Source organism: Lethenteron reissneri, chromosome 59 (assembly GCF_015708825.2).
Source record: "Lethenteron reissneri isolate LAM-NWPU_2019-01 chromosome 59, ASM1570882v1, whole genome shotgun sequence".
Taxonomy (NCBI): domain Eukaryota; kingdom Metazoa; phylum Chordata; class Hyperoartia; order Petromyzontiformes; family Petromyzontidae; genus Lethenteron; species Lethenteron reissneri.
In genome coordinates, this window is record NC_083837.1 from 5,517,684 (window position 1) to 5,544,649 (window position 26,966).

General features: G+C 45.9%; 1 protein-coding gene across 1 annotated transcript; it reads left to right on the forward strand.

The window, feature by feature from the left end:
* LOC133357797 (high affinity cationic amino acid transporter 1-like) lies at window positions 1-26,337 on the forward strand. The gene is given in 14 exon segments (XM_061575930.1): window positions 1-111; window positions 114-132; window positions 135-173; window positions 2,559-2,960; window positions 3,309-3,464; window positions 4,459-4,624; window positions 5,315-5,448; window positions 7,347-7,569; window positions 12,687-12,823; window positions 14,373-14,475; window positions 16,530-16,744; window positions 17,288-17,454; window positions 18,129-18,237; window positions 20,786-26,337. Coding segments are annotated over 14 exon segments (2,055 nt in total). The 5' UTR covers window positions 1-78; the 3' UTR covers window positions 20,938-26,337.
* The last annotated feature ends 629 nt before the right edge of the window (window positions 26,338-26,966 follow it).

A 26,966-nucleotide genomic window follows, 5' to 3' on the forward strand; every position in this document is an offset into this window, starting at 1 on the left:
ATTGGTTTCAATGTTTCGGCTCTTTAAACGGTTTCTCCACGTGTCGTCGAGATATTTTGTGAGTCGCATCGATGATTAATGAGGATCCCAACTAAGCTGAGCAGCAAATTGTTGCACAACTGAATTTTTGCCAAGGGGGAAAAAAGAGCTCATCTCCAAGCTGGGCTTTAAAGGTAACACGCTTGCGCTGTTTATATTTGTACGTATAACAACATTAATAACCGACACTGACCGCGCGTTCGCATGGGATACATCTTAAGTGTATTGCAAGCGATATATCGGATGGGTTTTCTTGCTATTGGTTTCCCAGTGACAATCGTTGGCCCACTTTCATTCAACACATCATCAACGTTTAATAATCGAAAAGTAAAGAGTAAACTAGCGGTCTGTTTCATTTTAAACTGTAATTATATACTTTTTGGTTCTTTCGGTAAAGTCACGTAGGTATAAAGTCAAATCTAGATTGTAATTCTATACTTTCAGTTTCCTATTCTAAAAGCCTTCTCTACTGTTCCTCCACATTACATTACGTGGTACTGTAAAGCTATATCGCGAATTGACCCGATCCCTCTGTTGGTAGATGGTTTAAATTCATTCACAGTATTAGGCGTGTTTACCCAGGAAGGCCTCACCTAGTCTCTAGACTCTGTTGTTTTAGCTGTAGGAGGAAACTGGCGAAACTGAAGGCAATCCATTGCAGAACAGGAGAACATACATGTGCCACACAGACGTGCGCCCGAGTTGGGAATTGAAGCTATGGCCTTCTAGCAATGAGGCACAAGTGTAGATATCACCATTGGCGAGACAAAGGCGGTAGGGCGTGGTGCTGGCCACTCACCCTCTCGTGTGCCATTTCGGCCTTCATAGGTGCTCGCTAACAGCACTTACCCCAACAGTCTATTAAGGCAACGGGGGATATTTGTCTTTGAACGATAACGTGCATGCTATTTATCAGAAAACAGACACTATTATAACATAAACTCCAATAATCTGCACCTAGAATCAGCTCACGAAACTCAAATATATATCTATTCTGAATGAAGCTAGACGGCACATGCCATCGCACGTGACCTCCATTCTACGCAAGTTCAGACAGCACTGCGCACTCATCTATGAAAGTCACATAACCCTCGAGCTGCTGGGACTATTGCAAACACGTGCAAGCCAAAGGGCCTTCGTAATGAAACCAACATGAATCTGACGGCTTGTTGTCTTGCTTCAATTTCCTTCTGGGCGCGTGGATATTTATTAATTGCGTTATTTTGTCCTCAAGTTCTCTTTTCTTTTTTTTATTTCGCCCAATAACTTCGTCATACCCCCCCCACTTCCCCTTCCCAGTCCTCACCCCCGCGTTGGTGAGATAAGGAACTCGATGCGAATCACTAGCCCGTGCTTGGGGAGAAATAACTACCCTGACGCCATAACTCCTGGATTTATGATTGTATTTATTTTAACAGGTAAGGCCCACTGAGCTATATGGCTCTTTTTCAGAAGTGACCCGTAACCACATGCTAGCTCAACGAAGTGGATTATCATGTGAAATGCATAGCAGCAGCCAAATACTCTAAACGCGTGATGTTGATGATAAATGTGGAAGGAAAAACCGGAGGACCTGGAGAAAAATCCACGCCACCATGGGGAGACAGACATGCAAACTCCAAATATACAGGCGTCAGGGTCGGGATCTAACCAACGACCTCCTATATACCAGGCGAGGTCGTTAACATCTCACCACCATGGTGCTCTATACAAGCCCTTAATGTATGTTTTATGTGTCCTCTGTCATGATTGCAAATTCGGGTTCAAGAAAAACATAATAAAATATAATTACGTTATTTTACACTTGTTTTTTTCAAGAGGGTCCTGTCCAGTATTCTCAGTAGTAGGTGCCGATGCTGCTACTGTGTGTGATCACAACTGAGTACTGTCATTTTCAGTGTAAATTGCGAGCATTGGGATGTTTCGCCAATATCTGTTTATACTTTGATTATTATTTTTTAGTTACATGTGGAAAACGGACACCACGAAGCACATGGGGAGAGCATACAAACTCTACACATAGAAAGCCGCCCCGAGTTGAGAATCGAACCCAGGCCCTTCTTGCTGTGAGGCACGAGTGTTGCCAATGTGCAAACCTGCTGGCCAAATAGCTATAACCCATTTTTAAAAAATATGGAAAATTATGATGCCATCATTTTTCTAGTAATTTTTTTTTTATAATTGACAGCATGTGCGTTATAAGTGTTATATATTTTAAGGTTACAATGAGTGAAAGACTGACAGCAGACTTGCGTAGAGTGAATTGCAGTTGAAGAACTATTAAGGCACCTTACATTTGTACTGGAAGGACAGAAACACACAAACAATACTATGAAAACATCAAATACAATGACAAAGTTACAGAGAACGGGTATCGTGCAATAATCGTCATATCGTGAAATTTGATATCGTATTGTGAAAAGTGGTATCAAGGCAGCCCTGCTCGGTACTCCGATACCACCGATACGCCTTTGATATAAGTGACCACGACCTTTTGACCTCCTCTCTGTCTCCTCCAGTCGCGACCATGACCATTGGCGCGTGTGGAACGTCGTCGGTCCTCTCGTTTGTGGGCCGCCTGGCCCGTCGCAAGGCCCTCTCGGACAGCGGCGAGGTGGAGGGCGAGGAGCAGCTGGCGCGATGCCTCACTACGGTCGACCTGGTGGCGCTGGGCGTTGGTAGCACGCTGGGTGCCGGCGTCTACGTGCTGGCCGGCGCCGTGGCCCGCGAGGACTCTGGCCCAGCCATCGTGCTCTCCTTTCTGGTGGCGGCGCTCGCGTCGGTGATGGCCGGCATGTGCTATGCCGAGTTCGGCGCACGCGTGCCCAAGACGGGCTCGGCGTATCTCTACAGCTACGTGACGGTGGGGGAGCTGCTCGCCTTCATCACGGGGTGGAACCTCATCCTCGCCTACGTCATCGGTAAGCGGGTGTGCGTGCAGCAGGGCAGCGCACATTTACACTCAAGGCGGCCAGTACACTTCCATCCCTTTTTCCCCACCGTGCAACTGAGGCATGGACCGACCAGCTCAGGGATGTGCAACCTGCGGCTCTGGAACCGCATGCGGTGGCTCTTTAAGGGACTGCTGCTTCGTAACACCTTATTCATGAAGGACCCACCGCTATCCTAGAGATCCCTCTAGAGGGGTTCTAGAGATCCCCTCTAGAGGGGTTCTAGAGATCCCCTGGATGAATCCCACCGCATGTGCTCTGAACAATGGCCAGCTCCCAAAACGTCAACTGTCACGCTTTTTCATTTTGTCTATCCAGGCACGTCGAGCGTCGCGAGGGCATGGAGCGCCACGTTTGACGGAATGATTGGCCGCCCGATGAGCACCTTCTTCCAGACGAACGCGGGCATCAATCTGCCGGGCCTCGCCTCCTACCCAGATGTCTTTGCTGCCTTCATCATCCTCCTCCTTGCAGGTATGGGGTTTCGATAGGGGTGACCAAACCCTACTGACGCCACAACCCGGCCGTGCACCAAAAACCTTCGTGCGGCGTCGAGCCACAAGTGGAGAGTTGCCAAACGAAGCTCAAAACGTCGCGAGGGCGGCAGGGTGGTGGTGGTGCAGTGGCGACACCCGTGCCTCACAGCAAGAACCGCCTTGGTTCCATTTCTGAATCAGGCGCCTTACTGTGTGAAGTTGGTACACTCTCCCTCTGTTCTGCATGGGTTTCCTCCGGGTTCTAAGATTTTCTCTCAGAGCTAAAATAAATAGAATGTAACTGGTATTGGCCACACATCTGATGCTGAAATTACCTGCAAATAACTAAATTTGGGATTATACATAGCAACACAACTTGGCAGGAATCCTCCTGAAAGAGAGTCCTAATAATAATGAATGTTGCACGATAGACCTTCTAAATTAGTCAAAAAAATTGCTAGTTCAATTTACCACGTATTCAATATTCAGTAGTAAACTATAATACTGCCGCAGTGTAATCGTTCGCATAGTGGACTTGCAATCCAGAGGTTGCCGGTTCGATTCCATCTCCAGGTGCGGCAGGTGAAACAATAGTGCAAGTTTCTTAAATCCCCCCATCCTTCCTCTGTCCACTCAGCGATGTCAATGGGTTCAACCACAGTCAATCGACAGGTCACGTGCGGTGGGGTAAATTGCGGGTACTTCCACATCTTCCGAGACATCTGGCCAATGTGAAAGAATAGGCCAAACACACTCTCACCAGTAGTGGCGCAAGCTGAGCGATTGTGTATGTACGTTGAACTTCTTTCGTACCAGTATGTAGCCAACCGTGATAATTGGAGGTGTGATGGAAGGACAATAAACCAAACACAAAAAGCATTTCTAAAGAAATTCGTTTTCAATAACTAATATCATATGCCGGGTTATTGACGGACACGTTGAGTTTTTCAATTCGATTCAAAAGCGTCGGCGTCCGTATTCGGCCTTCGCAGGCTTGCTGTCGTTTGGTGTGAAGGAGTCTGCATGGGTGAACAAGATCTTCACGGTGGTGAACGTGCTGGTACTGTGCTTCGTGGTGGTGGCCGGTTTTGTGAAGGGCGACATTCACAACTGGGCCATCGTGCCCGAGGAGATCACCAACATCACCAACTCGCACAGGCAAGTCGACAGATGAACTGCGCCCTAGGCAGTGGTTGGACAGACCGACAGATGGACAGATGGGCAGCCTGGACGTGCCCCACAATGTTATTCACGTGGCTGTCGGGAGCAGTGCCGGCGTTAACAGCTGCTAAGGAAATCGTTGATGACAAATATTTGTGGACGAAAGCGTTTGACGTTTTTTAAAATATATTTTTTGTCAATAATGCCTACAAGTGGACGAAAATGATCAAGTGCGACATGGCAGCGAATGCCCGTGAAAGAGCAAAAATGCAATGGACTGCGACGAGATGAGACTCGCGTGTCTGAGTGAAGACGCATACTGAGATAAATAGTAACATTTCAGGAGTCCGTGGCGCACTGGAGGAAGAGCAAGCATGCTATGGGCCGTACATATATATATAAATAAAAGAGTTGATTGGCTGACCTTTTAAGGCCATCAGATGGGTAATAAATGCACTTATCAAGGCCAAGTAGTATCATTGCCACCACCTCATAACGCATTGTAATCGTAATAATGTATTTACGCTCAATACACCTATGGCATGAAATCGGAGCGGCCGCTGGGCTCGAACCGCGAACCCCTGCAATTGGCTGGCAAATGCTCAACCGCTCGGTACCGTCGCCGTGGATCCCGTAACCGAGTGCGGGTGGCGCGGCGGCGCCCCTCGGCGTGTTTCCTCGCCGCAGTTGGAATGTGTCAGCGCCCGCAGAGGCAAGGCTGGGTGTCGGGGGGTTCCTGCCGTTCGGCGTGACAGGGATGCTCGCGGGCGCTGCCACCTGCTTCTACGCCTTCATCGGCTTCGACTGCATCGCCACCACCGGTAGCGATGGCGCCCGTCGGCAAGAGACCGAATAGCTATGACTGCAAAAAAAATAAGTCCGGCACGTTCCGTCAATAATGCCACGTGGCCTTGAAAAGAAAAGTACATCGTCGGTGTGACATTGCCCGAAAATTTCGCCATCTCACCAAGCATTTACTTTTCCCACTGTCTGGAATTTTGCCAATGGCCCTCCTTCGTGTGCAATGAAGAAGGGTTATTGCCCGAAACGTTGCCTCATATATACTTTTTCTTTAGGGCCACGGTGTTCATGACAAACGTGTTGTGACTTTTGTTTGCTATTTATCAGTGCAGGTATCGCTAAAATAATTAATGCAAGACCAGATCGGAATTGCGTGGGATTTAGGTGGAGACCTGTGTCAAGGCCTCTTGAGGCCAAGTTCCTCTTGGTTGTCTGATTTGCTACAGGGATTATTTGCCCATACAACAGTGAACAAATGAACTGCACAATAATTTTTTTTTTACATATAGACTAACTTAATAATATATTACAAATGTGAATAAAAACTAATCAAGAAGATTAATTACGCTTCAAAATACAAAAACATATATTTTTCAAGAAATATTACATTATTTCTGTGACAGGAAAGTAACGAGATTAGGCAAGTAGAGGCAATGCAGAAAATGCCCCAAAAAAAACGTGATGGATATATCCCATAATCTGGGATCTAGCAACAACAATTCAACAATAACTGGCTAAATACCATAGATGGTGGGAGATAGTCTGGGCGCATCTTGGAGGTCGTTGTGCATCTCTCCTGTGTAGCAGCGTTTGGTAATGAGGTGCAGTGGTGGACATTGGTGGCATTGGCGGTTTAACACGTAGGCTTTCGCGACCAATATCCATAATAAAGGGGGGGGGGGGGGGGTTGGGTTAGATCCCGTAAATATAAAGTGTCGTTAACCTACCACCACCCAATGCAGACAATTAGTAAGGTTTGTCACGTAAACAAAACGTGTCCAATTAGTTACTACTTCAGCGCACTGGTGTGTTGGAGAGTAAACCCGCAATGTTTACAATTTGAGTACCGTGACGTTTCACTGGTGATTACAACACAGCTTCATCAGGCGATTTTGCCACCGGCGTTTGCTGAAGTAATAACTAATTGGCACGTTTTATTTACTTGACAAACACATTTATCCATAATAGTAGGTTTTTCGGGTTAGATCGCGTAAATATATTAATGTGTCGACAGACAAGTTTCTGGCTGTCGCCTGATGAAGCTAGTCATAATTACTGACGAAACGTCGTACTCAGTTTGTAAATGTTGTGGTTTGGCTCTCCAACACACTGGTGTGCTGTACTAGTGACTAATTGGCACGTTCTGTTTACGTGACAACCCTTACTAGTTGGCTGTGTCGGGTGGTGGCTGGTCTTAACGACACATTTATATATTTATGCGATATAACCCAAAATCTCTATTATGGATATTGGTCGCGATAGCCTACGTGTTAAACCAAACACATTTATATTTATGCGATATAACAAAAAAATATATATTATGGGCATCAGCGGTGTTGGCCATGATGATGTCTCGTGTTAGCAACTCGCCACGCGAATTCCACAGGTACTATTGATTGATACTATTTGTGCGCGCGGAAAAGAAACGTTCAGCCTTAAGATGATTTATAAATGACCCGCGGAGGATCATGGCGAGAAAAGAAAAGGAAGCTACAGCAGCGGATAAATCGTAAACATTACAGACACTGAGCAGCAAATGCATTCGAGGAAAACGATATTCAAGTCACGCACTGGTAGGTAATGCAGAAATATAATACTGATAGTAACGTCCGCTACTAATTGCACATCATTACTCTCACTATTATTAATCTATTTTGATCTTGAAAAACGGCATCGCGTCCATCCCCCCGGGCTGCAGGTGAGGAGGTGAAGAACCCTCAGCGGGCCATCCCCGTTGGGATCGTCGCATCGCTGCTCATCTGCTTCGTGGCCTACTTCGGCGTGTCGGCCGCCCTCACGCTCATGATGCCCTACTATCTGCTGGACAAGGAGAGCCCTCTGCCAATGGCCTTTGAGTACGTGGGCTGGGACCCCGCCAAGTACCCCGTCGCTGTGGGCTCCCTCTGCGCACTCTCCACCAGGTGGGTGACAGGTGACAGGTTTGGCCACCCCTCTTCTCCTCCCACCACCCCTCTTCCTCCTGCGTCTGCAGGACTTCACGTTGCGTGTATCTGTTCACTCGGCTGGGGCGCACTTCTGTGTCTAGTTTGTGAACTCTCCCCATTCTTCTGTATGGGATTTTCTCCGGGTTATCAGAAGGTTCCCAGAGGAAATCCATGCAGAACAGCTAAACCTCTTTACAGGAACACCCGCTCTGACCTGGGACATTCAGGCCAAGGTGGCAGTGTAGTACTAAAGCTTGTGCCTCACAGCAAGAAGGGCCTGGGTTTCGATTTCTGACTCGGGCCACCTTTCTGTGTGCAGTGTTTATGTTCTTCCCCGAATATGCATGGGTTTGCTTCGGGTTCTCCGGTGTCCTCCCATAGCTAAAAAAGCCATACAATGTAACTAGCCTTGACAAAAACTACTGATGAAAAATTACCTGTAAATTACGGAATTTGGATTACACACAGCAGCACCTTACTGCGAAAACTTGGCAGGAACCCTCTTGAAAGAGGATATTGAGACTCAGTGAGTCCTTTCCTGGCTAAACTGAGTGTAATAATTATCACAGAAGATGTCGCGAGATAGACCATCTGAAGTTATCAAAATGTTCCTAGATAATTAACCAAATATTATACATAAGGCAGTAATCTGGGATGCTGACCTTGTCTAATGGACAGCACCACACTGGACTTGCAATCCAGAGGTGACCGGTTTGATTTGATCTCCTGGCGTGGCAGCTGAAACGATGGCTGTACGTTTCTTAAATCCCCCTGCACTGTCTCTGTCTGTCCACCCACCACAGTTAGTCGACCGGCAGGTCGCGTGTGCTGGGGTAAAGCGTGGGTACTCCCACTTCTGCCAAGACGACTGAACATCGTGGAAGAGTCGGTCAATCAATGACGATGTCAACTTGCAACGCGTCGCCGCACAGTATTCACTCAGAGAGAGCGACACGATCGAACCGTAGACGAGCGGAAAAGGGAGCCACGCGGTGAACCGCCACTGAATTCTCCCCGCCCCCAAGCTCGGCAGTTCTCTATTATCAGTGGTTCTCAGTTTCCAGCACTTGCAGAGAAGCATCGGCCATCATGCCAAACATCACGTGGTAGGACCCGAGCACACGTCGGAGAGATATGCAGCACTCCTGTGAAATCCTACGCAGTAGTGTAACCCGTCATTCTCTACGTGCAATGTCCCAGGGGGTGCGTGAGGTTGATTTACAAATGTGTGAAATTATATTCACGCATGAGAGTCAATTGGTGAGTAGTCATGTATGAATCTGCCAATATAAAATTCAGAGCATCCATTGTATTTTGTTTTATTCTCTTGCAGTTACTCTCTAGTTAGGGTATCTCACAAAATGGACAATTGGTTATAATATTGATGATGTTCATTATTCATACATTTATTTCTCAGAACCATTTTGGGTCAGGCAAGTGGGTACTCCATTTAAACAAAATTCAACAAGGGGCCACAGGAGCCAAAAAAAGTTGAGAACCACTTCTATCCGAAATATGATGGGGATCATCGCTGCCGGCTCACCTGACAGGTACTCACTTCCCTGTGGCTTCTGTGGGCCTGATGACAATCGCTACTCTTTCTTCCTCATTCAAGGCACTACTGCCTTAACTGGGACCAAGCTGAGTGGGGACTTCACCGGGATCTCAAGTGGGCACCCCCCTTATACATAAATAGTGGACGCCTTTCTGCCAGCGGTGAGGGAGGCAATTTCAAGGCTGCGCCTTTTACTCTTCACCACCTTTCCAAGTTTTTAGAATAAAAATCAATATTAGTTTGATTGTCACGTGACAATGTTTTTGCAGCAGAGTACAAGGGAAATTTGCACCCCGTCTGGTCTGTGGATAAACAAAGGCCACTTATTCTTAGGTTTTTTCAGTTAAGTCACGTAAGTAAAACATCAAAATAAAAATAAAATAAAAATAAAAATCACGACGTTTCGGAGACAACACAAGTCTCCGTCATCAGGTGGGACCGTCACAGCCGAATTAGCTGCATCAAGTGAAGCAATGATTCAAGATGTAATCCCTTATAAGCAAGTTGAAGGGAGGTGGAGAGGGGGGGGGGTTGGAGAGCTTATCAGACTGTGGTAGCCAATGAATGGAAACGTATCGGGGGGGGGGGGGGGAGGAGGAGCGGTGATCAAAGACTGCACGCAGTGCTCAACACAATGAATGGAAACGTATAGGGAGGGAGGAGGAGCGGCGATCAAAGACTGCACGCAGTGCTCAACACAATGAGTGGAAACGTGTCGGGACGGAGGGTGAGCGGCGATCAAAGACTGCACGCAGCGCTCAACACAATGAATGGAGACGTGTCGGGACGGAGGGTGAGCGGTGATCAAAGACAACACGCAGTGCTCAACACAATGAATGGAAACGTGTCGGGGCGGAGGGTGAGCGGTGATCAAAGACTGCACGTGGGGATATTAACACTCGGTGAAGTAAATTAATTAAAATAGTGCCTGTCAGATAAGATGGTCCAAAAAAGTGTAATTACGTCTTTTTTGCGTGGTTAATAACATCTTTCCAATGATTACTGAGTTTGTACCCATCATCACGGTTGAAATTATGTCTGTGTTTGTATATTTGTATGGCTTCGTGTACAAACCTTTGATGGTAGCCAGGAGGTTTGCAGAGAACCTTGGTCTCAGAAAGACAATTTCATGAGAGCCCGCCGAGTTGTAGCAATGATCGGCAATGGCCGAAGAATCAGTTCTGCCGTGTTTCAGATCTGACTTGTGCTCGCGGACACGATCAGCCACATGACGTTTTGTTTCACCAATGTAGCAATCACCACAAATGCAACTCAATTTGTAGACTCCAGGATACTGTAAGTCAGGAACGACATCCTTCACAGATGGAATCAGATCACGGATTTTATGCACTGTACTGAATCGGACTTGGATCTTATGTTTGTTTAGAATTTTGGAGATCTTTTTGGTCACGCCTGCTATGTATGGTAACGTGATAGTTTTGGTCGGAGTTTCATGTGGCTGTTTCTTCTGTGTGGTGGGAGAAACCGCTTGGCGGATAGTACGGTCAGAGTATCCGTTCATCCTGAGGGCCCGATGTACATGTCTCAATTCACCGGTCAGGTGGTGTTGATCAGAAATGCCATGGGCTCTGTGGTATAGCGTTTTGATGAGAGAATTCTTTTGAGATGGGTGGTGGTGGGAATCCGGTTTCAAGTAGGAATCTGTGTGGGTGGCTTTCCTGTAGACAGAATGTCCCAAGGATCCATCAGGTCTCCTCTCAAACAGAATATCCAAAAATGGTAGTTTGCCGTCTTTCTCTACTTCCATAGTGAATCTGATGGATGGGTGTCTAGAATTGATGTGGTCTAAGAAGTGGTTCAGTGCTGGGAGGCCATGTGGCCAGATGACGAAAGTGTCATCAACATACCTCTTCCAAAAGGAAGGACGCAGGGTGGATGTCTGGATGGCGTCTGATTCAAACTTTTCCATTCTGTCTACAGGAAAGCCACCCACACAGATTCCTACTTGAAACCGGATTCCCACCACCACCCATCTCAAAAGAATTCTCTCATCAAAACGCTATACCACAGAGCCCATGGCATTTCTGACCAACACCACCTGACCGGTGAATTGAGACATGTACATCGGGCCCTCAGGATGAACGGATACTCTGACCGTACTATCCGCCAAGCGGTTTCTCCCACCACACAGAAGAAACAGCCACATGAAACTCCGACCAAAACTATCACGTTACCATACATAGCAGGCGTGACCAAAAAGATCTCCAAAATTCTAAACAAACATAAGATCCAAGTCCGATTCAGTACAGTGCATAAAATCCGTGATCTGATTCCATCTGTGAAGGATGTTGTTCCTGACTTACAGTATCCTGGAGTCTACAAATTGAGTTGCATTTGTGGTGATTGCTACATTGGTGAAACAAAACGTCATGTGGCTGATCGTGTCCGCGAGCACAAGTCAGATCTGAAACACGGCAGAACTGATTCTTTGGCCGTTGCCGATCATTGCTACAACTCGGCGGGCTCTCATGAAATTGTCTTTTCCGAGACCAAGGTTCTCTGCAAACCTCCTGGCTACCATCAAAGGTTTGTACACGAAGCCATACAAATATACAAACACAGACATAATTTCAACCGTGATGATGGGTACAAACTCAGTAATCATTGGAAAGATGTTATTAACCACGCAAAAAAGACTTAATTACACTTTTTTGGACCATCTTATCTGACAGGCACTATTTTAATTAATTTACTTCACCGAGTGTTAACATCCCCACATGCAGTCTTTGATCACCGCTCACCCTCCGCCCCGACACGTTTCCATTCATTGCGTTGCACTGCGTGTTGTCTTTGATCACCGCTCACCCTCCGTCCCGACACGTCTCCATTCATTGTGTTGAGCGCTGCGTGCAGTCTTTGATCGCCGCTCACCCTCCGTCCCGACACGTTTCCACTCATTGTGTTGAGCACTGCGTGCAGTCTTTGATCGCCGCTCCTCCTCCCTCCCGATACGTTTCCATTCATTGTGTTGAGCACTGTGTGCAGTCTTTGATCACCGCTCCTCCTCCCCCCCGATACGTTTCCATTCATTGGCTACCACAGTCTGATAAGCTCTCCAACCCCCCCCCCTCTCCACCTCCCTTCAACTTGCTTATAAGGGATTACATCTTGAATCATTGCTTCACTTGATGCAGCTAATTCGGCTGTGACGGTCCCACCTGATGACGGAGACTTGTGTTGCCTCCGAAACGTCGTGATTTTTATTTTTATTTTATTTTTATTTTGATGTTTTACTTACGTGACTTAACCGAAAAAACCTAAGAATATGAATCTTTGCAGTCACGATAGCTTCAAATCTAGAATAAAGGCCACTTATGTAAGGATATCGGCTTCTGTGGGCCATTCTTAAACATGGAGGGTTGCTCTACTGTGTGAGATTTCTCAATGGATCCTTCATCCGAAGAGCCGCTGCTAGTTGCACGATTGGAGTAGACAAAAAAAAGAATGGTTTATTGGTGGAAGTAATTTGCAGTTTTGTTGACATTAACATATTTTATCTCCCTTATTTCACTCTCAGCCTCTTGGGCTCCATGTTTCCCCTCCCGCGGATTGTGTACGCGATGGCTCGAGACGGCCTCATCTTCCGGCACCTGGCCAAACTCAGCTCCCGGAAGTCTCCCGTCGTTGCCACGATGGCGTCTGGCATGCTGGCTGGTAAGTTTTTTTTTCTACGTACAATGGGTCCCTGGTTGTTCAATCCTCACCCCTCAATCCCGCTTGCCCCAAGGAAATTGTGCACAAGTCAAAAGAGTAAAATAGTTAAAGTAGTCGATATTTCAAGTCCAAATAGTGAATGTGCGTGTAATTTCATTGCAATTTCATCGAGGGATCCGGTGGCTTAGTGGTTATCATGCCGCGTTATGATTGAGCCTAAACGTTGTGAAATGCTCTTCCCGTGGGCGTTGAGGAGGTGCCATACCCTGGCTTTTTAGAAAAAGGTGGTACAGAGTGGGTTTTCTCAGGTTACTCCGGTTTCCTCCCACATTCATAATAAACACTCATTAATTGGATGAAAGCATCATAATGTATAGAGGATTGCAGAGCTTGGCTAAATATTGGCGGTAGCTCATTGCCGAGCTCAAGTACGAAGGCAACATCACATCAATACACTCCACTACTCCTGACACGGTTATCTGGCTTGACCACCTGAATGTAAAAATTGTAGTTGTCGCTCTACATCTACATCAACTATACGAAAAAAGAAGACTGCCTAGCTGCCTTACAGGTAATCAGAGTTCAATTCCCATCCACAGCTAACATCAGTGGTAAGCAATATCTGAACTGGTCCTTGGCACCAACTTCACCAACCCACACTAATCAGTTTGATGAACTGTGACTTCAGTTTCAGTTTCATTTATTAGGTATAACTCTGTGAGCCATGCGGCTCTTGACTCGGGTGCAAAACCAAAACATGAACAAGAAACATCTTAAAGTGACTACACGCAATAGAAAAATCCAGGAAAAAACAGCAAAGTCTTCCAGAAAAAACACCGTATTTCAACGCTGTGTGCAAAAATCCTAGTGGGATGCAAGTCAAGCAATAACAACCATAAGACAATGTAGATTAAAGTTATCAGGCTAACTCTGGACTACAACAAACAAACATATCATGCGGAGGCTCTCATCCAGCAGTCGATTAGCAATAGGGCTGTAAAACAAGTATTTTATTTATTTATCAGAATTTGAGGGCAGTAGACATCTTAGCATCCAATGTATTGGGCCTGTTTTAGGCTTTACCGCTCATTCAATAGCCATATTCAAGTGTTTTAAGCTGCATTCGGCGAAAAGTCAGTTACTTGATGAGAGTTAGTGTATGCTTATTATATATCGTACAGTTTAAAATAAATGTACTGCCCTTTGGCAATCCACTGTTGGGTGAAGGCCCCCCCCTCCTCCCCCATATTATGTCGGTTATGACGATTGTAAGATCACGCTGGCCAGTACGGGTTGGTGAAGGGGAGGACTCGTATTCCGGTTCGGATATCACTCGCCACTGAGAATGGCATTCATATCACCAGGATTTTACAGCGCACTTCAACAATCACCGTTCCACCACTTTCACACGCTGGTGGCAAAAAATGGGGCTTGATTCAATGCAACGTTTACAAAAAATTTAAACCACAATTTCTGAGAAAGTGGCAATTCTCAGTCTTGGTGCACTTGCTATGATAGCTTATTTTTCACTCCCTTCTCTTGTGTCCAGCGGTGATGGCCCTGCTGTTGGACCTGAAGGACCTTGTGGATATGATGTCCATTGGAACCCTGCTCGCCTACTCATTGGTGGCGGCCTGCGTGCTCATACTTAGGTGACCCCCCCCCCCCCTGCCCTTCTGCTTTCATTGGCAGAGCTTTCACCTTCATCGTTTATTGTTGAGTGACACAGCGGTATCGCGATTGTGCTATCCGTGTCATGTCACGAGACAAAGTAGCCATTCAGATCTGTCTCACAGGAGAGTGACCCTTTTTATTAGTGAATGGTCCAAGGAAGTGGATACCAGACAGCTAACTCTGAGTTCCCTTCAAGTGACTTATGGTCCAAACAGTAGAGGGTAGCGCAATAAAAAATATATTTTTATTACCTGTGTAGTGAGTCCAACGGAGTCACAGACGTTAACTTGGGAGCAACACTATTTATTAAAACAATAGCACCAACATAAAATAACCTACGCTTGGGTCTTGAATGCCCATCCAGCCACGCTATGGCAGAAATAGACTCGGTTCGCTATCCCGGTCCGGACCACAAGCTGGGTCCCGGACCGCATGGCTAGAGGCTTCTCCCCGACATGGATCTTCGAACACCAACACTTGAAGAACCCCGGGCTCCTCACGGAGCTCTCGTTATATGCCCCCACGCTGGGGCTGGCTCCGTCCTTAGCCCCACCCACCTTCCAGGCTCTTCGGGCCCTTTCTCGAACATTCCCGAGAGCTCTCCGGGACCACGTGAACGCCCCTCGGCCCCTGTCCACTGGTGGCCCCCCTCCAGTATCGTCCGGTCACGTGACAACAGGTCAGCCAGAGTATCATGCTCCAGCGTAACCCTGGCTGGCTGACGCTCGCTCTCGCTCCCTCACTGGGAGCCGGCACCGCACGCTGCTCGTGGTGCCTTCGTGCTCACCTGCACTCACCCAACCACCACTAGTTGGTACTGCAGCCCGCAACCCGGGCTGCCCGCAATGACAACATCACCGGCCGTAACTTCGCAAGTCCCGGCACCATACAGTGACAAGTACAGTCACGACACCTGTGTGTCCGTCACATCCACCATAGAGAAAGATGGGTTACACTCCTGCGTAGGATTTAATAGTAGTGCTGTGTAGCTCTCTGATGTGTGATCTGGTCCTATTGCGTGTGTCATTTGCTACAATGTCCGACCTTTCGCTGTGCATGCTGGAAATGTAATTCAGTTCCTGCAGAAGCGAAACATTGGACATCATGCAAAAATAATGCATGGTATAACCCGTAAAACGCCCCAGAAAGGATGCCATTAGCTTTATCCTTTTCGTGCATGTGTAGTGCTCGACTTGACGTGACAGCTTCTTGCTTTTCTCTCTCGCTTTATTTCGCTAATACCGATCAACATTTCTCCAGCTAACACCAATCAACATTCCTTCCGCGCGCTCTCTGCTCGCTCGCCGCATTCCGCCGGCCTCGCTCGCTCCGCGTCTCTCCTCCGTCGACTCTCTTCTCTACTCTCTCCGTCACAGTTCAGCCGCTCTTTATTGACTCTCCCGTCACACACAGCCGTATCACTATCGGCTTCTCCGCCACACTCCAGCCGCTTTCTGCTGGCTTTGCCGTCACACTCCAGCCGCTTCTGCTGGCTTTTTCATTGCTACCATATACCGCCCCACTGCTACCCTATACCTCTCCACTGCTACCCTACACTTCTCCACTGCTTCTGGCTCCGCTGCTTCAGCTCCAGCATCTCGCTTCTCCCAGGTGCGAACTCCCGTCTGCTTCAAAACCCCCTCTCTTTATCCCCAAGCCAATTAATCTCCAATTAATCGGTGGCATCCCCCGCGACGCCCGTCGCCCCCAGCCCCCCCTGGCACCTGCCATGTTTTCCCAGACAATGAGGCGCCACTTAGCGACAACAACAACTTCCCGGCCTGTTACTGTCCTCAGACAGCGTGGCGCCGCATCCAGACAACAACTCCCAGCCAATCAGCGCCCTGTGTCCTTAATCGCCCCCTACCCATCTCTGGCCTCCTCCTCACGCCTAGCAACAATAACAACCTCGACCTCGTTTGCTCCCACTGCTCGCGCGTACACCCACACCCGCGTGTGGCGCGTTATTCAGGCACTACACATGTATATACATATAAGAAATCAACAGAATATGGCCTGCTCTGCGCTCTAGGTACAAGGAGGATGATTGTTATCAGTCGGTGTCAGCCACAGCGGACATGGATGTCTACGGCGAGAAGACCAAAGAGCCTCACGGAAGAGGGATATGCGTGCCAAGCAAGGGACCCGGCTCTGCGACATTCTGGTTGAAGTCCCTGGTCCTTCCGGAGTCACAGATCCCCACGGCCACGTCCTCGCACATCGTCAACATCTGCGTCTTCATCGTTGGTAAGCAAGCCGAGCCAAGGCAATGCGGTGTCGCTTCAACCACTATACGTTAGAGAGGCAACAGACCCTCTAGCTTCAGGGTAATGGATTAATTCAAGCATTGATTCCTACTTGTCTGATTTCACCATTTGTTTCCCAAAGTCTGGCTTTCTCGATCAGCGTAAATGTAACAGCATACCATCTACATAGGTAAATAATAATAATCATCTGTGTATTATTTGCCATTTTATTCCCCGGCGCACACTACTGGCATCGTGTCATAGACCAGACGCGCGGCCTGACTGTGGCTCTTGAGCCACCTGTGGCTCCTGGGCAGTTTCAGTGCGGCTTGATAGAGGTGCAGATAATGTTCACCTCAGGGAAATTTCATTTGACATGGGAAACAAACGAGAAAGTGGGGAACTCAAACACTCATTCACGCCCTCGTGGTAGAGCTGGAATTATATTGAGAAACCTCCACAGCCAACCGATGGCGTTGGAAAGCTTGAGGGAACCCCAAGCGCACGTACGATTGTTCTTCCTCGTTTTACAACTCCCCACCAGGACTTACGATACTCCTGCTCAGCGTCGTGCTGGCCAATTGGCCGCAATCGTTGATGGACAGACAGCCGCAGGTGGTGGCTCCCGTGGTGCTGCTCATGGCCGTCCTTGCTGCCTGCACGGTGACCATCTGGCGGCAGCCTCAGAGCCACACCAAGATATCGTTCATGGTGAGTGAGGCTGTGGGCATCACACTCCCGCCTGCTGTCACCCCCTCATGCTGGCGCGTCCTGTACCCAGTGTCGATTTACTTGATGCCTTGAAATGCTCAAAAGAAGGTGGAGGTCAGAGCAGTGAGCCAACACTGCTGAGATTCTGGGCTCCAATCCAGGCAGCTGCCTCTGATTAAACCATGTGCTCAAGTGTACAGTTTTCTTGGATAAAGACCCATATATGTCCGATTATCACGGTTGGCTACGTATGGTGCGAAAAAAGTTCAACATGCATACGTACGTAGACAACTGTAGAGACCTGTAGGTTCGCATAGGCTGAGTTTTGATTAAACCGGGATCCCGAATGCAGTTCATGATCTCAGCCTGGTCAAAATAAAAGCACATTAAATTTAGTTCTGCACTTAAATTGGCAAAATTCCGTCTCTGAGACTTAAAATATTGGTTTAACTCTCACGCAACAAACATTTACTCTGATACGCGGGTGGCAATTGGCTGCCTTTTTGCGATATTCGCTTCTGCCATCCGTTCGCCAGCACGAATTGTTCCGCCGCTCTGCGAGTAATTGTACTGGTGACTTTTATCTCGCGGAATCTCACACACAGTCGGGATAAAAATTGACAGCAGAGGAGGTGAAGGGGCGTGAAAACCATCATCTGCAATAACCCTTGCAGGTGCCGCTGCTTCCGGTGCTGCCAGTGCTCAGCGTCTTCGTCAACATCTACCTCATGATGCAACTCGACGCCGGCACGTGGGCTCGTTTCTCTGTATGGATGCTCATTGGTAGGTACCAAGTCACAAGTGTTCACAGTAGTAGGAATAATAACCTTGTTTTATATATAGAGTGCCCTTTGATCAATGCGGTTAACATAGTAAAAAAAACGGTTTATACAAATAAATGATTTTGATGGCAGGGGGCATGCAAAGAGATGAGGAATTGGTGACCACGATAGAGGTGTTAGTAGGGGATAGAGGAGGGTAGGTGAGGTGGTCACGATAGAGGGGTGAGAAGGTGATAGGGGAGGGGAGGTGGTCATGATAGAGGGGTGCATAGGGATAGGAAAGGGTATGGGAGGTGGTCACAATAGAGGGGTGAGAAGGGGATAGGGAAGGGGGAGAGAAGCAATGGAGGGGTGGGGGAAGTGAAAAGGAAGAGACTGGACAATGGAGAATAGGTGAGGCTTTGAGAGAGGAACGGAAGGAGGTTAAGGAAGGGGACTGCTTCATGTAATAATAAATGCCATTTATAGCACGTGCACACATCACGAATTGTGATCGAGGACACAGAGGTGGCCACTATGGTGCAGAACTAAACGTCACCCTCGTCATAGTCATGCCCTGCTTTCAATCCCCCACCTAGCATTAGGTTTCCCATTGTCACACCGTCACCACGTGTTAGTGCAGGACATTTCAGAATCAGAAATCTGTATATATACTGGAGGAATCCGATTAACTATAAAGCTATTTTTCACAGATGTCCAGTAGGGGCAGGTCAAAAAGTTACAACAACACAATACAAAAACACGATAGAAGTTTAAAGTATAGGAAAGGTAAGCAAATCATGATAAAACTAAAACTAAACCTTTATTTTCCAGGTAAAGTCCACTGAGCGATTCGATTATTTTTCAGAATCGACCTGGCCACCAATGATAGCTCAACGAAGTGACTTATATGGAAATTTATAGAAGCCAAAAAATGTAAATACTCTAAATTATTGCAATTGCAATCCGTGCCAATGTTGCCCACGGTGGCCAGGAGATGGTAATGCAGAGATTGATTTTGGAATCTATCTGAATAGAGCTTTTAGAGTGTTGCCTTAGGGAGACATTCATCCAGGCGTGGATTGATCATGGCCAGACTTGACAAGAGGTTGAGAAAGTTTCGATTTAAAGCTTTCGTGACTGCAGGGATTCATCTTCTTGGTTCTTTCGGTAAAGTCACGTAGAAGGAAAGTAATAAAATAATAAAAATAAAACATAATAAAATAAAATAATTCTCACGACGTTGCGTTGTAGCCGAAACGTCGTGAGAATTATTTTATTTTATTATGTTTTATTTTTATTATTTTATTACTTTCCTTCTACGTGACTTTACCGAAAGAACCAAGAAGAAGGTTGGGAAAGATTTGCAACTGTACCGACGTGCCAAACTCACCAATTCGCTCCCCAAATGTTACAATATTTTAGTTTCAATCTACATGGGGAAGGATTGAGAGCCCGAGCATTAATTTGGAGCTCCAAATTTATCCCAATGGGACAATGATGTTTTTGCGTACGATGGCAGAAAAATGTTCAGGAGCTAAATGCCAATGTTGAGGTCTGCTAGCCGTGACGATGAGATGGCTTCAGGAGAGAGTTTTGTGTAGTTTTGCTGTTCCTCCTCCGTCGGAGGAGCACAGACTAGAGTGGTTTACTGTATGGTCCGTATGGCTCTACTGATATCTGGATCCGAGGCAATTACATTAATTTTGCCAATATTGCAGTCTTGTGTTTAACATGACATGAAAACAAGTGATGGGTGCAGCCACTGTGAGAAGACTGTTGTCTCCCACTTTCATCATCATCATCAATAGCTGATTTATGATGATGACAATGATCGCAAAGACACATGTGGAATAGCAGAAAAGACTTCATGTCGTTTTACAGGTATCTGTCGATTTACGAAGATTTCACATTTACGAGATTTCGCGTCAATGCAATTGATAAATTATGGACACATTTCAATTCACAACATCGAATTTCCGTGTTAACACAATTTCACATCGCACGCACCACGGGATTAAATACTGAGCACCCCGGAGGCTGCGTCATCCGTCCATGACTGGACGTCTGTGAAAAAGAGCTTCATAGCTCATCACATTTATCGAGTCCAAATCAAGGTTTCTGATCCGCGACAGTGTCACGGCATCCCTACAGTGCAACAGTAACTCCTCCACATCACTTTTCCAGTCATTCCGACATGCAGATCTTTTGGTGACTTCCCTGAAAAGGTTAATTAATTATTGTTCAATAATTTTCATATTTGTGTTATTTATTTTGTATTGTGAATAACGATATAGGTGTGTATTGTTAGGTTAGGAGTAGAGTTGGAATGACTGTCCGAAACACATCCCGAATTTTTAGTATTATATTAATGGTCAAAAGTCACTGATTTACGAAATTTCGTTTTAGGCGCGTTTTTTTATTGTTTTATAGAATGCGCACACCCCTTCGTAAAAATCGAGGGAATGCCTGTAAATCGTGGCAATGCGAGTACCACCTCTTGTGACTGTAACACGTGGTGAGTTCCCCATCCGCGGGGTTTGACTTTGCCGCACCGTTGTCCCTCGCAGGCTTCATCATCTACTTCTCCTACGGCGTGCGGAACAGCTCCGAGGGCCAGAAGAGGGTCACGGTCAAGATTCAGCCCCACAACGAGTCGCAGATATGCCTCGGCGCTGAGGACGGCAAGCGCGAGCCTGAGAGGGAATCCTTCATCATTTAGATTGGCACACCTCCACTTTCTCGAGCGACCCACCCCCCCCCACTTCCTTGGTGTGCGCGCAAAGTGCTGTGGAAAGAAAGCTTCAGGGGACAGCGCGGCCATGAGCTGGTTGAGAAATTATGGAGGAAGGATACAAGGAGTTTTGATGCCAAGCATCAGAAATGATTGTTCCAACTCATTGACCTAGAAGGGGTGATGACATGGCTTTGCGATAGCATGCTTGTTGCAGAGGTTTTCGCAGTTAGATTCCAGCAGGCCACCATAGGGGCGCCACGGTGGCGAGATGTTGACTACCTCACCTGGTATGCAGGAGGTCGTTGGTTTCGTTCCTGACTGACACATGTATATTTGGAGTTTGCATGTTCTCCCCGTTTTCGCGTGGATTTTTGTCTGGGTCCATCGGTTCTTCCCACCACATTTAGAAACATGCGTTTAGAGTATCTGGTTGCTATACATTTCCACGTAATAAGCCACTTTGTTAAGCTATCATTTGTGGCCAGGTTACTTCTGAAAAATAGCTGCATAGCTCAGTGAGCCTTGCCTGGTGAAATACAACATAGTTTAATGTTAGCACTGTGGTGTGTACTAACCAGAAAATACAACGGTCATTTTAAACCACAACATACTACACTCTATTATGGATACTACGCTGCTGTCTGTATCACATTGGGCGTCAGCAATCACCGGACATAATTTGCAAGAGTAGGCCATTGTGTGCCGGTGTCATCGTCATTCCCTGCTTTCAATCCCTGCTTTCAATCCCCCCCACCCGGCATTCAATTTTCCATTATGACACGTATCACCACGTGTCATGCAGGGCAATTCCAATCCGTGCCGCTGTTGCCCCAGGTGGCCAGGAGATGGCAGTACAGCAATGGATGCTGGAATCTGTGAAAAAGAGCTTTATAGCTCATCGGATTCCTCCAGTATAAATAAATATTCTGATTCTGACGTTGAACCTCTTTCACATTGTACGTAGCCAACCGTGCTAATCGGAGGTGCGTGCTTAAGAGTGTTACCAAACTTGCCAAATTTGAAGAATTACTTGCAAATTACTCAATGGGAATTTCCATGGCAGTCATTGCCCTCTTCTGCGAAAAACAAAAAACATTGCAGGAGCCTCCTGATAAAGAGGCCTTCCTGGGTAAGCAAGTATAATAATGATACTATCAATCAATTCATATAAAATAGTTATATTGATATCATTTGGTATTATTGGGGCTTTCGGTAAAGTCACGTAGATAGGTTAAATAAAAACTAAAAATAGCAAAAAACTATGACGTTTCGATCGCAACACAAGCAATCGTCATTAGGATAAAAAATAACGGGAAAGCTACTGAGGCAGGCTGTTTTAAAGGTTTGAAATGGGTGTAGCCCAAAGGTCATAAGCGAAGTGGGCGGGGATAGTGATGTTAAAGTGAGAAATTAGCATGTAAATATAAGATCGGAGAACTACCCCCACGATGACGAAGCTGCGGAGGTGGCCATTGTATTGTGAGAGAATAGAATGTCAATGTAAGATCGCAGAGCCACCACCACATCGAGGAAAACGAGCAACGGTGGCTGTGTTAGTGTGAGACATTTAACCTGTTAATGTAAAGACATTTAACCTGTAAATGTAAAACCAGAGAGTCGAAAATAACTAACATCGGAAGGTAGGATGGAAACATCACAGCCAGTTATGACTTAAACTGGTTAATAACGTCCTTTAAGTCAAGATTTAATATCATTTGGGTCTATTTATCTTCATGTCCAGTTGCTGAGAGATTTTATGATACACTGTATGTGGCTTCAAATCACTGCATTGACTGTCAAACTGAGGGAAGTTTGTAAACAAGGATGGATCGTCTATGAGCTCTGTTGCTGCCATAAGGGACCTATCATCAACGCTGGACGAACAAGTATTAAGGCATAAGTTAAATGTTCAAAATACGTGTGGTATTCAAGTCATACATTTTGTTGTATGATACTATGCCAAGGCAGTCTATGATATGAATATATAGCATACCTTGCAAAGGTCGCACAATATGCTTAAAAATGTTTTTCATAGAAATATTCGTTTATTCCTGCGACCAAACCACCCGGAATGTGTGGAATCCAGCAGTAGATTGACAAAAGGAATACCGTGAATGTACCTATTAAGTAGTATACAGGGACTTCTCTACTTACGAAAATTCGACTTACGAACTTTCAGAGATACGAACAAATCTGTCCGTATGTCCAGTTGCCTGTTCGGACTGAGAGTCGTAAGTTCAACCGCCGCGCAATAGATGGTGGTGGTGGCATCTACATCTGTAAAACGTGAAGAACCAGTGGCATCTATATCTATATGAGATTATACAACTTTTAAAGTTATTCCGCGTGTTTAGTGTACATGCAGTACAACACGTTTGGAATAGACAGGAGTAAAGTTGAACTTACGAACAAATCGACTTACGAACAGAGCTCTGGAACCTAACTAGTTCGTAAGTAGAGAAGTCCCTGTATGCAGATCAAATGTAATCCTTCATTGTCTGGTTATGGCTTTACTGGATGCACAGCAACAATAATATCGCAGTAGTACTCCTTTACTTAACCTAGAGTGTTTTAAATGGGGCCAAAATATAAAATCCCAGGCTCTCATCTCAAATTAAACCAGATGTATAAGTTTTGGCCTTTTTTTCTCTTACATATCATCGATTGAACGTCGATCATCTACTATGTTCATGTCGACGTTAGTGGATGAGCGAGCTGCCTAACAAATATCTGAAACGCTGCTGGCAAATGATCAAAGCGGGCAGTGGCGTTACGACGCGCCCCGTGGTTTTAGTTTGGTGATCACAGTCACAGTCCGCGCTATTGTGAATTGTCAGTCGGTGAAGGAGGCAGTGAGTTTGATGGTCTCGGCAGTTTATCAGTGACTGCACAGACGTCGCATTTGTATGTTTGGAGGGCATTAGCGTGTGGAGAATTGTCTAGAAATTGACACTTTTAAATATTGAATTTCAAAAGTGTACAAAAAAAACCCAACAGGGTTCACTCACCAGGTGTAGGGGGTTATAAAACAACACAGTATGCAAAGAAAATGGGCATTAAGCAAAAGGCCTCTGTAATTATAATCTTTTGTTGCCTGCATTTTAAGCCATTGGAATGCTGCCAGCACTTTACGCATTGTTACGTCTCCACTGTCACGATATTGCAAAGTATTAATCGCCAAAGTGCTTTGTTTTTACATATGTTTAGATACACAGGCAAAATGATGCACAAATGATTTTGTTTATGCACTTTGTATTCGCCTTTTTAAGTACAGTTAGTGTCCTGTTCTTATTTCAATGTCCAGTACGTCCGATAATTGTGTGTCTGTATGTAATATATGTGTGCAAGTGTGAAGTAGTGAGTTAAGTTTGCATTTCATTAACCCTCAATCCTTTAATGACCACGTGAATATTCCCAACCGCCATTTACAGCTGGTGCCTGAACCTAGCCTCAGCCTGTACTTCTGTTTAATGCGGTAATGCCCCCGGTCCTTAAATGTGAGAAGAATATCGAAAACGATGTAAATCGTAAGCTAATGTTGTTTCCCAATCGCCAAAATACTCTACGTAAATACTGTATCGTCCTCCGCAGCGCCGTGCGCATTTATTTATGCACGATACAAAGCCGTTTTGTGCGCAGGAGCATGCGGGCGGGGGGAGGCGAAGGCTGAGGTGATGGGATAACCAGAAAGGACGGACGATGTTGTCTGCCGCGCAAGTGTGTGTGGGTCGAGGGCGACGCAAATGAAGTCGTGGTATTAATAATAATAAGGCGATGACGTGTTTGCGAAACGACGAAAAGGGGGGGAAGACGCAAATCAAAGTATTACTCTATGCACTGTGTGTACACAATTAGATGCTTAACAACCCTAACCTCATTGGACTGCTTCTGAATTATAAACTCTTTTACAAAATACCGATTTAACTACCTCCCCCCCACCCCGTGAAAATGGGCAAAATTTTAAATTGCGACGTTGACCCCTTTTTTCACCCACTGAATGTCCAGCACATTACTGTCGCGACACCAGCACCAAGATTAGGCACGTGTGGTCTTTGAATTTTAGGGGTGTCCTGTGGGGGGGGGGGGGGCGGTGGGAAACCCTCACAAAATGTCCATTGTCCACAAAGTAATTCGTTTTTAAATCCTTTATATTAAGTTCACTTGCTTGCTTGCTTGCGTCCTTACGACCATGCAAATCTTTCGGTCGTTTTTTAACCCACTTCCCATGATCCAATCGAGCTGACATTTTGCACACAGACTCGTTGTGCGTGACAATTTATTTTCGTGAATTTTTTTTCCAAAATGTTACACTTTTTAGGATTTTTTAAAAAAAATATTTAATTACCAATTGCTTAATAGTGGCAGGCAATCATCTGACCCATAGGTGGCAGCCATCTCAAGCCAGAGGACGAGAGGACTCTAGCCGCCACGCATATAAAGGATTTATAGTGAAAAACTTAGTTTTTACGGGTTAATTTTTTGTTCTGAGCTGGCAGATGAAGTGGCGTGGGCCGCTGGCAACGCGTTTGCTAGCTTGTCGCAGAGCTTCGTGGTTTCGAATCCGGCAGGCCGTCCTGGTTATTACTGCGTACCGCGCGTGTTAACCACGTGGCTACTTGTCTGCTTCGCAGTGGACGTTAAATGTCCCATGTTGCAATTCGGATTTGGCTGAGCAGAAGAATTGCACGCGAAAGTACTCGATTGGAATATAAAAAAGAGCACAGCAACATTGCACCACACACGGTGTCTGTTAATCTCGGGGCCTTTGTGTTGGCTTCTGCGCTGTAAGATTGGCGCGGATACCAGATTTACCAAACGACGATTACTGATTGCGATAATATTGTTCATTAAATGGATTAACAAGCTGAATGGTGACGCTAACAGCGCGCCCATCCATGGAGAGTTGATGCAACGTGATTTTTAAAGTGTTCCATTGACGCTAGAATTGGTTGTCACTGCTTATATACGTGGGTCATCAACTTTGTTTCCAGGACACCCCTCGGTTGTAAAGGCACCACGATGTCAATTGCACATTGAGTGTCAGATTTTTCCGAAGCAATAGCAACGCTCATCTGACGGACGATACGTATCACCGTTCTGTAACGTCAGATTTTTACTATTTTGATAAAGCTGTCTTGTCCCTCTGCTATTGTGATGTGTATTGGCAGGGTAGCCCTTAACCCAATGCGGAATTAACGAAGTTTTAACTATTTTTGGTTATTCCAATCATGTATTATAAACAACTTAGTATACAGTGATATATGTATTACGTACGTAATATATAGTAAGTATTATATACATATATTAGAGTATACAGAATATACATACATCTATTGTATTTTTATTGTACATTGATCCACCTGTAATACATGCTAGCTTCATGAATATTTTTTTGTGGTGATGGTTATTACATTTTATGTCCAGCATAAAATTTGTTTCGGTCATTTCATAATTATATTTTGGTCAGTTGCGTTTGTTTGGTGTTCTTTGATGGAATTTTCCGAATGTCAACTTCTCAGTCTCATTTAGCCGTGTGGAGGTAGCTACTACGCACGTGGGCAGTAATCCAGCGCTGTGGATGCAGCCGAGGTTGGTGGATTACACAAATGTCGTGAAACTCCCTTCTCGTAGGTGTCGTGGTGCCATACCCTGGCTCGCCAGGTGATGGCAGTACATCAAATATAGACACCTCTGTTGGATGTACGTTGCACTTCTTTCGCACCGTACATGGCCAACCGTGCTAATCGGAGGTGCGGAGGCAGGACAACAATCTAAGCACAAAAAGCAGTTCTAAATAATTTTGTTATAAATCTAGATTTAAAAGTGCATAGCTCCAGTGGCTTCCTAATATCTGTTTGGGATAAGGTGTTGCCCCATTTCAATCGTGGATTTTCTCAGAGTGCTTTGATTCCTCCCACGTATCAACACACATTGATTGGCCAATACACACTGTAGGTGCAACTTTCTTGTACCAGAAAATAAGCTACGCCTTAACTTGTGGGAGCAATACGTCT